Source organism: Quercus robur, chromosome 5, assembly GCF_932294415.1.
Source record: "Quercus robur chromosome 5, dhQueRobu3.1, whole genome shotgun sequence".
In the NCBI taxonomy this organism is placed as follows: domain Eukaryota; kingdom Viridiplantae; phylum Streptophyta; class Magnoliopsida; order Fagales; family Fagaceae; genus Quercus; species Quercus robur.
In genome coordinates this window covers 46,219,601-46,234,873 of record NC_065538.1, presented here as the reverse complement: position 1 = coordinate 46,234,873, position 15,273 = coordinate 46,219,601, and the positions used below count along the sequence as shown (strand labels likewise).

Sequence of the window (15,273 nt, the reverse complement as noted above, 5' to 3'; positions counted from 1 at the left end):
AAAAATACTTCAAAAAGTAACTAAAAGTTAAAGGCTTGTGAGTAAAACAGACTTCTCAATCTAATGGGTTTGAGTTTCCTTTTTAAATATCCTTGACACAAAAAATTCTCTATTGATAATGCAATAGGCTCTTACAATAAAACAAAGGCCAAAACCAAAATATTAGATTGTGTTCAATCATAGAAATATTATGGCCTTTTGCTATGTTGTTTTTTTGGTATCAGCCAAACAAAGCAAGCTTTCTCATATTGTACTTCCTGAGATAATTTCTTCTGCACTTACTGAGATAGCTTACCAATATGTTACTAAAAAAAAAAAAAAAAAAAGGCATCCAAAGAAGGTTATAATTGAAGGGATAAGAAGATGAATTGAGGGTGAGAGAAGACAACATAAAGAAACTCCTGCAAAGCTTTGGCAAACATCTCTAGGCTAAAGTGATAGTTGGAGAAGACATATCTAGGCTCCAAAATCCATACCAAACACACATAGTTTCAACTTTTAGTAGATTTTATAACCAAATAGGATAACTTGCACACACACAAAAAAAAAAAAAAAAAAAAAAAAAAAAAAAAAAAAAAAAAAAAAAAAATCATATAAAGGAAACTACAGCTACAACTCATTTTTAATATATATATATATATATATATATATATTCCAGTACCACTCATTCATTGAGGAATTTTATCAATCATATTATACACAAACCCTCCCCCCAAAAAAATTCATGACCATTGCTAATATCAATGCAATAACTCTAACATGAAAGAGTTGGGAAAACCCATCAAAACCAAAAAAAAAACAGCCCACACTCCTTTCACACTCAACAAAAGGTGGAAACCTTTTATTACCTTGAGCAAGAAATTTAGAGTGACAGAAAGGTAATATGGAATACCGCTGCTCCAATCGCCTTACAAGTCACAACCGTCCTAACTAATCATTGCCACCAACAATGGCCAAGTTGCTCTCTAAGAAGCTTTCGTGTGCACCAACCCAACCATTAAATCACGATGAAAGTTGTCAATACCACCTACAAATCAAAAAATCTCAAATTATACTACCAAAAATATATGAGCTTTTCTCTATGGCCAAACACAACAATAAAAATGAAAAAAGGAAAAAGAAAACATGCTGAAAGAAAGAAAGGGGAACTTATTGGAGGCAAATTGAAATCTGAAAAACGAACAAACAATTTAACAAATTCTTAGGTGTAGATTAGAGTCTTAAAATCCAAATTGACTTTTGAAACCAACAATACTCAAACTAAAAGCAATTTAAAAATAAATGAATTAGTAAAACTAAATAAAAATTTAAATGATTCACATATACATGATTCGATTTTTTCGGAGAGAGATGAAAAGAGTGACCTTCTTGAAGGAGTCGGTGTTTTGGGCTAAAGTTGTCACCGGGGAAAAGAGTAAAAAAGGCCAATAGAACATCACTTAAGAATTTTATCGAACATTTTGTGTACATGTCAAAGAAGCAACACTTAATGAATCACTGAAAAATTAAAATGTAACAACAAAACGTCCTAAACAGGTATGTATTATGTGGTTTTACACTCACAACTTCGTAATTCCAAATTTGCAATATCCGATCAAAGTTTCTTGGACAATATTCAAGCGCATATTAATATTATAATAATGTGTTAAGAGAGCAATAAATTGGATTACTTAAGCAAACAAAGTCCCAAAAGAAAATTTTAAAAAGAAAAGAGATGTACATATCAGAATCTGTGCTGGGACGACTTCTTGCTGCAAGCTTTCGTGAAAAGAGACTTCCGTTTCCTGAAAACCAAAAAAGAAAGATATATCTAAAATGAAGAAAACACAAAACAAATTAGAAGTAGAAAGTAAAATGAAAATAAAAATCAAATTGTAGATTTTGGTTTACGGATGGTTCTAGGGCTTTTATGCTTTGAACCAACTTCTATCAATATTTATATACTATGAGGAGAGAAAGGCAGGAAGGAAGGAAGATAGAGAGGCTACTGTTAGAAGGGAGAGAGGCTAGCGTGAAGTAGAATAGAAAGTGAGGAAGGGGAAGGAATGTGAAACAAAATGTGGGGAGAGAGGAGCTTTAAACCGTGCAAGTGTGCAACAAAAGGAATTTAAAAACAGAAGGTTGAAAGTTGAAACCATGAAAACTGAAAACAAAAGGTTTTAGAAAGGGTTTCAGTTGAAAAGGCTTTGGATTTGGGCTCTATGGTAGAATTAAATTTATAAGATGTGGGCTTTATGGTGGAGATAAGGCTAGGATTGATTTTATATTTATTAGTATTTTAACTTTTAAAATTCATAAAAATTATTTTAAGATTGTAGAATAAATTCAGAAAAAGGGATGAAAATGACATGGTTGTTGATGTGGCTTAACGTGAGCATAGCAGCACTAAATGCTACGCTTCAGCTTTTAATTTTTTAATTTTTTTAATTTTATTTATTTATTTATTTTTTAAGCTGAAAAGGCTCACATAAAACCCTAAAGCTGAACTGAAAAGGTTTTGGGTTGGGCTTGATTGTGGAACTAAATAAATAAGAGGTGGACTAGATTAATTATACAGATTTATTATAGGATGATAGGGGAAGTAAATAAATAAGTAATGGGCTGGATTTATTATAGGGTGATAGTGGAAGTAAATAAATAAGTAGTAGACTACATTTACAAGGCTAAAAATTGTAAAAACCATTTCAAAATTGTAGGAAAAATTATATTTTAAAAAAGAAAAAAAAATGATGTGGCAGCTGATGTGGCGCAACGTGAGAGCAGCAGTATTAAACGCTACGCTTCAACTTTTAGTAATATATAGACCAGCGTTTAACCTGTGCAATGCGCGGGATCATTTTATAATTTAAGCTCGCCTTTACATCACTCACACCATAAAACTCCTTTGATAGGTTTGACCTTTGTGTTGCATGTAAGACATGCAAAAATAATACCCCATCTGTTGTTAACATTAACAATCTTGGCTTTGCATGTCACCAATTAATTTGATCTATCTGTGATAAAATTGTATATATGTTAACATTATGCTATTCCTTCTTATTTATTTAATAGATTAACAACTTTCTCAATACTTGAACAACTTGGACTTCAAAAAAGGAAAAAAGTAAGATACCAAGCACAATAAATTAATAGATTTCCTGATATTTAGTTTTCCAAAAGTTGGCGATCTCTCATAATGGTTTGCATTTTGATTTTCTCAACTCCAAATATTCGCCTTGTTCATGGCCTTTAGTTGTTATTTGTATAATATAAACCTAAAAGGTCAACAATCAAGCTCAGTACTTAAAATTAGGACTCAGATTCATTACTTGAAATTAGAAGCTTTTTAATGTAGCACCTATAAAAATGCATACTAATAGTATTCTCATTTTTCATCAATCTTGTATTCCCAAAATAAGTCTACACTGAACAGTGCGGCAATCTAACAGAGACAAATGAATTACAATCTACAATTATAACTGAGTTCAAAATTAGAATCACATATATTACAAAACTTAAATTCATGTTGATATAAGAGTCTTAGGATGCTCATATTACAAAGCCATAGCCTAAATACAAAAAATTAAATCTCTCATAATCTGAAATAAAACAGAAAATTAAGTAAATAAGAAAAGGGTATGAAGAATAGAACTTGGTGCATAATTCTCAAGCATTTTTTACGCATCCAAGTCTTCTATTTAAACAACTATTTTTCTATTATGTAAGAAAGTTATCCATCCAGTCCTTTAGGAGGTCCTTTTGGCATAACTTCCTTTGTGACTTTTGCAATGTCAAAGTTGATGTAGAGCTTGTTGCCCATGTGAATGACAGTCAATAGTGACCTACAAATTTTTTTTAATCAGTTAGGCATTAATATTTATCAAGTTTTCATTTAAAGTATATGAGAATAATATCTAATAATATTTAAAAGAAACACCCAGACGATCAAATAGTTAAACTTAGAGGTGAGAAAAACATAACTTTCATTTCACAAAAATGATATAACTCTCATGCTCAACACATATTGCAGAGATCAAAACTACATCTATATTTCATGCCCAACTGACAAAACACAAAGTAGTAAGGCATAGATTAATTAAGTTTAAATATAACTTAAGAATCAAAATGCTCTAAAACAGAAAATGTAGTGAGCTCAAGTATAAGCGAAATCTGGTTTTCACTTATACTTTACCCAAGGATTTCTATGGGTAATAGAGATCTGTGCAATTATTCTCTTTGGACTCTATGATATATCTACTCCCTTTAATTTAATTTAACTTGGCATGATGTTTCTATGGATAATAGTGATCTGTGCAATATCTAGCTGAGCTGGCTTTTGGTTTGCACAGTATGTGAAACCAAAAAATGACATCTCTTAACCATTAGAACAAAGATTGCAAACTATTTTTCATGTTGCATCAAATGCTGTAGCCTTACTTCCTACTTTTAAAGTCCTACAACAGAAGGTAAGATCCAATTCATGTCTAGTGGAATTTGAAGGGCATTGTATCATGCGTGTGATGTGTAACTGGTGTTCTCTATCTTTTACTGCTCTACAAGTGCATGATCTGTGCAAAACATCTTGCTTAGCTCCACTATTCATAGGATTTTAGTTTCAAGTTTAACACTTTTACTATTGCTTCGGTATCAGTTTATGGATTTTTGGTTTTCTTTCTTGGTTGTGGTGAGCACTTTTGTATACCTAACTATTCTTAGTGAAACTGCAAAGAGGGCAATCCATATAATTGCAGCCATTATTTCTGATTGCTCAAAAAAAAAAAAAAAAAAAGCATAGCAACTTTAAATTGCAGCAGAGAAAGATGAAAGAAATACTACAAACGAAGCCTAAGAAAACATTGAAAATATGGGTTGAATTGTAAAATGTAATGTAGCAGTTCAATGAAAATTTAAATCTGGAAAATGAAGGTTTGGACCACAACTAATCAAACCTTGATTCTGCATTTGTTAGTGGTTCATGTACAGCCCAGAATTCAGATAGCTACAAAATCTATCAATAATTAAAATTATTTTTGTAATAGGAGGGGGTAAAAAAAAGTTGGTTCCCAAAAAAAATTAATGGGATACAGAGCAAAAAATGATGATATAAATAGCAAGAAGTGTTTTGCTAGCAAACAAAGAAAACCACATCAAGTGTCAAATTCACTTTTTGGAAATTGGAAAAAAACGAATGAAATGTTATTGTCCCAAAAAAACTAATGAAATGGTAAAATTAACAAATAAAATAGTAAATATATTGAAGTGGGTGATAGCTGGTGGCTAGAACACGTGAGCCACAAATGTGGTAGAAGTTGGAGCAATCCAGCAAATTGTAGCATGAAAAAAGAAACCTTCGACTTAGAGATTCATAAGTAAAAAACTGTAAAAGGGTCAAAGAAGTAAGGACGAAGAAGAAGAAGAAAAAGAAGAAGAAGGAAAGAAAAACCAGCCTAAATAGTAAGTCTAGATGCCAAATACTAAGGAGTCAGAGAGAGAGACCAAGAAATGAGTCTCCTTTCATGGTCAACTCCAACTCTGCAATGTAAGTTTGTTCAAAAAAAAATTGTATACATCCTAGTTTTTTTGAATGCCCATTTAATTTATTTATTTATTTATTTTTTTTTTGTGGGATATACAAAGTTTATCACTATACAGGATGATAATCTTACCTTTAAAAAAACATTATAGGGAGAGTTTGGGGGCCAAAATTGTTTATGTTCTATTGAAAAGTTTTGCCGAACACTATCAGTAGAGATTGCAAAGGAGAAACGGGCAGTGAGAAAAAAAAACTCTATTGGATACCACTAGCAATGTAAAAACTCTATTCTAGAATGATCAAAACGGTAAAAAGGTGTTGTAAAATGAGAAGTGCAAACCTTTGAACTTGATTTGGCACTTGGCAAGAAGTCTCGGTTTTGAGATTGTTCAGCAACAGATAATCTGGGAAAACTTATTCAAACATATGAAACCATAAAGATACAAAAATTCGAATTATTGTCAGTAACAAAATTAATGGCAATGTAGGCAATCCATAGTAAAAGAGAGAAAGAAAAAGAACTTAATATTTCAATATAAAACAAATATTGAAATCAATAGAAAAGTAAAAACACCAAATAAGAGATATGATGAAGGGGAAGAATTGACAATTTCTTCTTCTTCTTCTTTGGACTTGGCTTCCCATTCAACACCATGAATTCATAAACAAAAAAAAAAAAAAAAAAAAAAAAAGGCTTTAATTAATAGTAAACATCAAATACCAAATCAAATTCACATATAAACAAAAAAATGTTTTCCAAGTTTCACACTATAACAAAGCAAAATGAAAAGAAGAAATCATAAAAGTACTGCCCATTTCATAAAGCAAAACATTCACATACAAAATGACAGTTCCTTAATACAAATAAATTCAGCAAAGAAAGAACAGAATGAATGAATAAATCATAATTTCCCAAATCATAAAAGGGAATAGTTTTATACAATTTGAAACGGTAATTGAATAGGAAAAAAAAAAAAAAAAAAAAAAAAAAAAAAACCCATGCCTACCTTCTACTAAACCCATATATTTTTCAATAGGGATAAAAGTTTTGCTATTGGTGATGAATCAACAACAAAACCGGTTTTCCAAATCAAAACCCAAAAAAAAAAAAAAAAAAAAAAAAAAAAAAAAAAAAAAAAACCCTATGAACGTAGATATTAGAAAATAGGGAAAGGCTTAGTGATTTCTGTAATCCAAAATAGGGAAAAAATTCGAAAAATTGAGAAAACAAACATTTTCATGGAGAACCCAAAAGCCCGAAACAAAAATAATATCAAAACCAAAATCAAATCTAAACCTATCCAACAAAAAACTCAATAAAAAGTAATGTTTCATTACCAAATCTAAAATAAATGAAGGAAAACGTACTAGAGCCGGTTCTGACAATTTGATGGTGGCAGATATGTAGCCTAACAGTGTTGATGCCCATTGATTTTTCTTTCCCTATGTGCTTGCAACGGTGCTCTAAGTCTGAAGAGGGAAGGAGAACTCTCTCCTTCTCTCATATTTCTCTATTTTTGCCCTCTCCAAACCTAAATCATATATAAACCCAAATTTCAAAAAATCAAACCAAATTTTTAACCTAATGTTACCCAAATTCCTAAATAAAAATCAATCCAACCAAATTTCTTAAAACTAATTCATATTTCATACCCATACCTAGATCTAAGAAAGAATGAAAAGAAGAAAAACTTACCGGTGGTATTCTCTCAATGTTTGTCTCCTTCTCAACTCTGTGTTGCAAGGTTTATTTTTTCCTCCTTCTCTATATCTGGATCGCAAGCATCGGTGTTTAGAAAATTGAAAAGGAAGCGAAAAGAAAGTATTCGAATAGGAGAAACGGAAGGCGCCCTTACGGTGATGTCTCTCTATCTCTGCCTCTCTATTTCTCTATCTCTCTTTTCTCTCAATCTCTCTTCCTCCTTTCATCATGTAGTAATCTTTCTTTTTATTTTCTTTTTTTTCTTTTCTTTCCCTGTTTCCTCATTGCCTCTCTATTTCTATTTTCGTGTATCTTTTAATATTAACCAGTTATTATTAATTTTTTTTTTTATAGAAACATCGGTTATTTTTTTGATATTTATAATAAGAGGCTTTTAAACTGTGCATAGTATTGCCAAACAATATAATGTATCGCTTTTTAACTTATACGTGTCTGAATTTTAGATAAGTAGTTATCCTATTTGTCAGCAACTCCTTAATTATAGGAATCCACTTTCTCTCAGCTTCTGCTATTATATATAAAAATATAATATATATAGATATAGATTTTGTAATACTAATTGTTGGAAGGGGTAAGGGGTGCTGTATGAAAGAAAGGGTGGTTAAGAATTTGTTACAATTAGTTGGCTGGTGAGTTAGCTAGTAGTCTCACTCAATTAATTTCACGAGTTTGAGTAAACTAACTAGAGAACTTGATGTAAACCAACCTGTATAAATATGTGTCAATATTATTGAACATCAATAAGAAACTAGTCATATACATTTCTTCTTTCCTTTCAACCTATTTGTTTCTCTCATTCTCTTTTCTTGGAGGGCGACTACCTCAAATCGGTCTAGGTACCATTAATTTTCCTAAGAGTCCAACTTTACAAATTTTTCATTACATTTGATATCATAACATTGACCTTGCAATGGTTGAAGGAATTAAACTTGATTTTCTTAGTTAATTTAATCCATGGTTTCCATGAAGTAACAAGAAAATTACCATCAAAATGCCTTGGAGCTTCGGGCCAGCACAACAATTTTAACTTGCTCTTTGAAAGACTTAAAGGCTAAAGCCCTTACTGAAATATAACATAAGGAGTCAAGAATCCAATAGAAAGATAGAACTAATTAAACATCGTCTCTCCACCTTTCTCTCCTATTTTTTCTATCCTCCCTATTTCACCTCCAACCAAACATACCCTAAAACTTCCTAGAGGTAATTGAGGCAGACAATGAATCTTGACTTTCCCAAGTACGGAGGGGAAAATCTTTCAACTTGAATATAAAAGGCTAATTAGTGTTTTGTTTTTTGTTTTTTTTTTCACTTTAAAAAATATATATTTTACTCATGGAAAAGGGATAAAAAAAAAAAAAACAAAACATTGAAATTGCTAATGGGAGCGCCCTAAAAGATAAGCTCTTTGGGGGTATGGGCTTTCGAAATCTCCAAGGCTTCAACTTGGCATTATTAGCCAAACAAGGGTGGCAGATCCTCTCAAACCCCAACTCCTTAGTGGCGCAGGTTTATAAAGCTAAATACTTCCCCCACGACGATGTCTTGAACTCAAAGAAAGGCAGCAACCCAAGTTACGCATGGAGAGGTATCCATAACAGCCTGGAGATTATAAGGAAAGGCACTTGGTGGAGGGTGGGAAACGGCAAAAGGATCCATATTTGGGAGGATAGATGGCTCCCAATACCGACCACCCACAAGGTGATCTCTCCTCCAAAACCTTTCGACAACTTCCCAATGGTGTCCTCATTTACCGATGAAGATACCAAATGGTAGAAACCAGACCTTGTAAAGTCCCTGTTTCTCCCATTTGAAGCTGACACCATCCTTAGAATTCCTGTTGACTATAGTCTTTCGGAGGATAGTCTAATCTGGATGGGGAACAAAAGTGGATCTTTCACTTTTGAGAGTGCCTATTACGTTGCTACTAAGGTGGTTGAACAATGTGAGCCGAGGAAGGCACATCTAACCGCTCAAACCCACCATTTTGGAAGAAAATCTGGCAACTCCAAATCCCACCAAAGGTCAAAAATTTTGCTTGGCGCGCCTACATGAATGGACTCCCAACCATGTACAATCTCCGCTGCAGTGGATTGAACTCTCCTAGGTTTTGTCCTTTATGTGATAAAAGTATGGAATCCACTTTGCATGCCCTTCTAAATTGTAATCATGCAAGAGCCCGATGGACATTGCAGCCACTGAAATGAACATCATTGACATCGCAGGCTATAAAAACAAGATAATTGAAATTGTTTTCAAGCCTTACCTTTCACGTTTCAAGTCATTTTCATTTATAGAAGAGTTTGTTACATATTCAAATTTAAATACAATTCTGACTTATCACATGTATACAAATTCATATATACTTCTATCTTATCACTTAGATACAAATTCAAAATACGATTCTATCTTATCCTAATCGTATCTCATCACAATCCGAGATTTGTATTTTGAATACTACAACTGTGATACATCAGTAACTCTAGCTGCATATGAATTAGCTGCTATCCTTGACAACTACAGTTGTATTCTTAACACGCCTCCGCAAGCACAATAGTATTGGAGATACATTGAGCTTGGTCCAAAGAAGAGAAAATCTGGAGGAAGACAAAGGCTTTGTAAAAATGTCAGAAAGCTGATCTCTGGTAGACAGAAAACGAATGAGAAGAGGAGCATCAGCAACCATATCTCAAATAAAGTGAAAATCAATCTCAACATGCTTAGTGCGAGCATGGAAAATAGGATTTAAGGATAAATAGGTCGCACCAATGTTGTCACACCACAGATCAGGAAAACTAGAGATAGGAATTCCAAGTTCAAACAAAAGGGTACGCAACCATTTAACCTCAGCTGAAGCATTGGCAAGGACCTTGTAATCAGCCTCTATACTGGATCGAGCCACTATCTGTTGCTTTTTACAACTCCAGGAAATAAGATTGTTGCCCAGAAAGACACAGAGACCTCCAGTAGACCGCTGATCATCACGACATCCAGCCTAATCTGCATCAGAGAAGGCTTGAAGATGTTAGGACATATGTGATTCACTTGTTAGGAACATATGTCGCTATTTTATGTAATTGACTTATCTTTTGACAAAATGCACTTTACTTGTATTTGGGTATATCTAGAATGTGTTTAATACTTCAAGAAACTGTGTTTCAGGATCAAGTGTTGAAGACATGCAAGTCTATCCAAGATTCAAGCTGAAGAAGTGCTATTCATTAAAGCTCGACAGCTAGCTATCCATCGAGCTTAAGAAGCTGTTCCAGCCCCGTGGCTTGACAGCATCTCGACAGACAAGTATCTATCGAGCTTTATGAAAAACAGAATTCCAGTTTTGTTTTGACTCTAATCCGTGATTATGTGTTTGGGCTTTCTTTTCTTCTAACCCTAGACATATAAAATGATTATTTTAAGGGCCGTCAAAGTGTATACATGTTGCACAAGTGTTGAGCAAAGTTTGTTCAAGCAATTTGTAACTGGAGACAAAATTTTGCCCTAGTTCATCATTCTTGTGAAGAAGTTGCTGTGTATGTGCACTGTAGGATTTTGTGACCAAGCATCTTCTTGATCTTCATCGTTGGAATGAACTGAAAAATTTTGCAGCCAACAACCTTCTCTAGTTGGTGATTGAAGTCGTGTACTAGGCTCCGCGCATTGGTTAGTCACATACTTGGGAGCCGTGCATCAAAAGGGGAAATTGTCACTACAGAACAAGTCCAATTGGGTATTGGGATAAGGGTTCAACTGTAGGTTGGTATAAGGTACTGAGATTCCTTTACTTGGAACCGCTTGTTGTGATAATAGTGGAATTTCGGGAGTGGTGACCTGAAAATCACCCGGTAGGGTTTTTGCCGTTAGGTTTTCCCCATTCGTAAACAAATCACCGTGTTATTTATTTTCCGATGCATAATTAGTTTATTGGTGGTTTGTTTGTGCTACCACGCGTTTGCATATTAATTAACTTAATTAATTCACTTGGCTAAATTAATTGGTTAATTTATCACAAGGGGTCAATTCATTTTTGGCTTATCAGAAAAGAATTGAACTTAGAGCGGTGCAGCTGCAAACCAAAATGAATAGTTTGCTTAAGATAACGCAGGAAGCGTTTGATAGACTGCCAATGGATGTTAGTAGGGCGATGCATAAACTGAGAGAGTTTGTTGATTGTGAAAGAAATGTCAGGACAGGTAAGGGAGAGATATTGCAAAGCCCCAAAGGTACTTCTATACATAGTGACATCAAAAAGGGGATCCCCCTCAAAAGCAGATAAACTTGTGGATTGAGCCATGGGAGAGCTGGCGAGTTTTGCCTCTAGCATATTTGTCTTCCTTAAAAGATCAATAATGTAACGTTTCTGAGACAAGACAAGACCCGAGGAGTTTGGCAGAACCTCAATGCCAAGGAAAAAATTGAGATTACCTAGATCCTTAATAGCAAAATTAGTCTTTAGATGACAAAGAAGATCATCAATTGCAGAAGGTTTAGAGGCAGTAACAATAATAAGATTATCCACACAAATGAGAAAATATATAGTAATGGTGGCACTATGATAAATAAACAGAGAAGAATTAGACCTCGATCCTTTGAAGCCTAAAGCAAGTAAGTGAAAAGAGAGTCGTGAGAACCAAGCTCGAGGGGACTGCTTCAACCCATAAAAAGCTTACTTCAACTTGCAAACATGATTAGGAAATTGGGGGTGAATAAACCCAAAAGGTTGAGACATATAAACATCTTCAAATAGATGGCCATGAGAGAAGGCATTTTGAACATCAAATTGGCGAAGAACCCAGCCTCTTTAAACAGCAATAGAGAGAACTGTTTTGATAGTGGTGGGTTTGATTACAGGACTGAAGGCTTCTCCGAAGTCAATTCCAGGCAATTAATGAAATCCTTTGGCCACCAAGCGAGCTTTATAGCGTTCAATGGAACCATCGGCATTACGCTTAACCCAAAATACCCATTTGCATCCAATGACATTGCGAGCAGTGTGAAGAAGAACCCACGTCTGACTTTTTAGCAAGGCATCAAACTTGAGATTCATGGCTGCACGCCAATTGGAGTCTTTCACAGCAGTGGTGAAACAAGTGGGTTCAACAATGGAGGCATTACCATCAGCAAGGAGTGCACACGGAACTGGATATCGCACGATACTGTCGGTGAAGGTTTTGGGTTTGGTGATTAAGTTTTTGGAGCGGGTGATCATGGGATGGGTGGGTTGAGGGTCGGTGGATATGGGTTGAGGGTCGGTGGGTTGAGTGTCGTCAAGGGAATTATTTGGGAGAGTTGAAGGGGCGGAGAGATATGTGAGGGAAGGGATTCAGAATAAGGTAAAGGAGATGAGGGATGAGCCAACAATTGTGGGCTAGCTTAGGTTTCGGAATGGGCCTGTGGAGATGCAATATGGGCTGAAGAGGGGAATGTGGCAGAAGTGAAAGAAGGCGTGCCAACAGAGAGAGGGATTGCTGCGAAGCCCAGTAGAGGATTGTACCTGAAAAGAAGTTAAACTTGAAGTAGATAGTTACTGGAAATTTGTGGAACAAGGCCTAGCAAAGGGAAAGACATCTTCATTGAAGAACACATCTTTGGAAAAATAGACACAACCTGAAGGAAGATGTAAACATTTATATCCCTTATGAAGTAAACTGTATCCAAGGAAGACACACTGAGTTGAGCGTGGTTGAATTTTGTGAGAATTATAAGGACGTAAATTTGGCCAACATGCACAACCAAAAACACGCAAGAAATTATAATCAGGTGCTTGAACAAACAATTTTTCATAAGGAGATAGATTTTGTATTGTGGAAGTGGGGAGTCTATTTATCAGATAACAAGCTATTTGAAATGCATCTTCCCAATATTGAAGAGGAATGTGAGCATGATTTAATAATGCTAAACCAGTTTCCACAAGATGACGGTGTTTGCGCTCAACAACACCATTTTATTGAAGCGTGTGAGGACAAGATACATGATAAGTAATGCCACAGTTTTGGAAAAAATTGTTAAGTGAGTAATATCCACCACCCCCAATCAGATTGAACAACTTTTACTTTGTGATTAAAATAACGCTCAACATATTTTTGCCATTTAATAAAAATAGGTAGCACATCACTTTTATTTGTCATGGGATAAAGCCAAGTATAGCGACTGTACGCATCAACAAAAGAGACATAATTTTTGAAACCAAATTTTGAGCAAATAGGAGATGGACCCCATACATCGGTGTGAATTAAATCCAAAGGAAAATTTATTTGAGTACAAGATAATGAAAAAGAAAGTTGTTTACTCTTAGAGTTGAAACAAGCAGAACAAGGATGAACAATTTTGCTGGAAATAACAGGCAGACCAAATTTTGAAAGAACATGATTAACAATACGAAAAATAGGATGTCCTAAGCGTGAGTGTCATTGTGCTGGAGAAGTACGTTCAACAACAAAGACAGATGATGACGAAGGCAATTTATTGAAAGCAAAGGGAAAAAGGTATAGCCCATTTCTACTCAGTCCGCACAGCAGAACTCTTGCCGTTGTTTGATCCTTCACAAAGAAATAAGAGGGGTGAAACTCAATAGAGGTATTAGTATCATATGTGAATTTGTGAACAGAAATCAAATTTTTGGTAATGTGAGGCACATGGAGCACATTATGTAAAAGAAAAGAAGAGGAAGGAGTGGATAGTTTAGTAGAGCCAATGTGTTTAACATTCAAACCAATACCGTTACCAATGCGAATTTGACTTGGACCGTGATACTCCTCTTCCATCACATTCAAAATTGCAAAATCAGAAGTGAGATGATGAGTTGCACCAGAATCGAGGTACCAATTGAGATCGGGTGATGCTTGTGGAGTGGCGAGTAGAGCATGCATGTTGCTAGTAGTGTCAATGGAGAAGGAATTATCAAACCTGTGATAGCACTTCAAGGCCATGTGTCTTGTCTTGTGGCAAACCTGGCAGATGGGACGATTTTGGGAGGAAGAGGAACAATGACCACGACCCCATCCTCAAAAATTCTGTTGATTCTTGGATGAAGAGTCACGGCCTACTAAAGGGGAGGAGCCACCTACACGATCACCACGTGAAAGCCCTCGCCTTGCAAAATTTGCCCCTACAAGTGAGAGGTCCACAATTGGTTATTGATGCTCAAGCCAGAGTTCATGAGCTAATAAATGCCCATACAAGTCTTCAACTGAGAAAGGATCAACTCTTGTAGTCACTGAGGTGACAAATGAATCATAGTCTGAGCCAAGACCAGCGAGAAGAAAATAAACAATTTCAAACTCGTTCAAGGGTTAATCAATGGTAGCAAGGGTGTTAACCAATGAAGTAAACTGGTGAAAATAATCAGCAATAGAGGAATTGCCTTTCTTCAAAGTAGCGAGCTGATAGTGGATTTGCATTGCCCTAACCCTAGATTAGGAGGTGAACATGCGTTCTAATGCCTACCAAACATCTCGAGAGGTGGTAAATTTAACCACATGGGCTAGAATTTTCTCTAAAAGGGAAGAAATAATGGCACTGAGTATCATTTGATCTTGCAAATGCCAGTGCTGAAACTTTGGATTTTGGATAGCTTGAGTGGTATCATCAGCTGCAATGGTGACAATCCGAGGTAGAGCAAGTGTGGTTCCGTTGAGATAGCCATAGAGATGTTGCCCCTTGAGAGAAGGAACAATTTGAGCTTTCCACAGTAGGTAGTTGTCACAGGTAAGTTTGATGATGATGAGATGGTGAATGGTAGTAAGTGAAGTGGGAGAAGGAGAAGTAGCAGTGTTCACAGCAGAAGTTGATGAAGACGAGGAAGCCATTGAATGATACCATGAAAAAACAAGATAATTGAAATTGTTTTCAAGCCTTACCTTTCACGGTTCAAGGCCTTTTAATATATAGAAGAGTTTGTTACAGATTTAAATTTAAATACAATTCTAACTTATCACATGTATACAAATTCAGATATACTTCTATCTTATAACTTAGATACAGATTCAAAATTCAATTCTATCTTATCCTAATCCTATCTCATCACAATCCGAGATTTGTATTT

The 15,273-nt window shown here is 35.0% G+C and overlaps 1 protein-coding gene and 2 long non-coding RNA genes across 4 annotated transcripts; all 3 read right to left on the bottom strand.

Annotated features, from left to right (window-relative positions):
• Positions 1 to 638: 638 nt before the first annotated feature.
• On the bottom strand, positions 639 to 2,215 carry LOC126726122 (uncharacterized). Its single transcript, XR_007655713.1, has 2 exons — positions 1,721 to 2,215; positions 639 to 1,027 (listed from the first exon to the last, which is right to left on the bottom strand). It is a non-coding gene; the product is annotated as an uncharacterized LOC126726122 (long non-coding RNA).
• Positions 2,216 to 3,426: 1,211 nt separating this feature from the next.
• On the bottom strand, positions 3,427 to 7,477 carry LOC126726121 (uncharacterized). 2 transcript variants are annotated; one of them, XR_007655711.1, is made up of 4 exons: positions 7,209 to 7,477; positions 6,881 to 7,044; positions 5,853 to 5,925; positions 3,427 to 3,821 (listed from the first exon to the last, which is right to left on the bottom strand). It is a non-coding gene; the product is annotated as an uncharacterized LOC126726121 (long non-coding RNA). The 2 variants fall into 2 exon arrangements; XR_007655712.1 differs by having other exon boundaries at positions 5,853 to 5,916; positions 7,209 to 7,469.
• Positions 7,478 to 12,114: 4,637 nt separating this feature from the next.
• LOC126728257 (uncharacterized mitochondrial protein AtMg00820-like) lies at positions 12,115 to 12,438 on the bottom strand. The gene has a single exon (XM_050434111.1). The coding sequence runs from the start codon at positions 12,436 to 12,438 to the stop codon at positions 12,115 to 12,117; it is 324 nt and encodes a 107-aa protein (XP_050290068.1).
• Between the last annotated feature and the right edge of the window lie 2,835 nt (positions 12,439 to 15,273).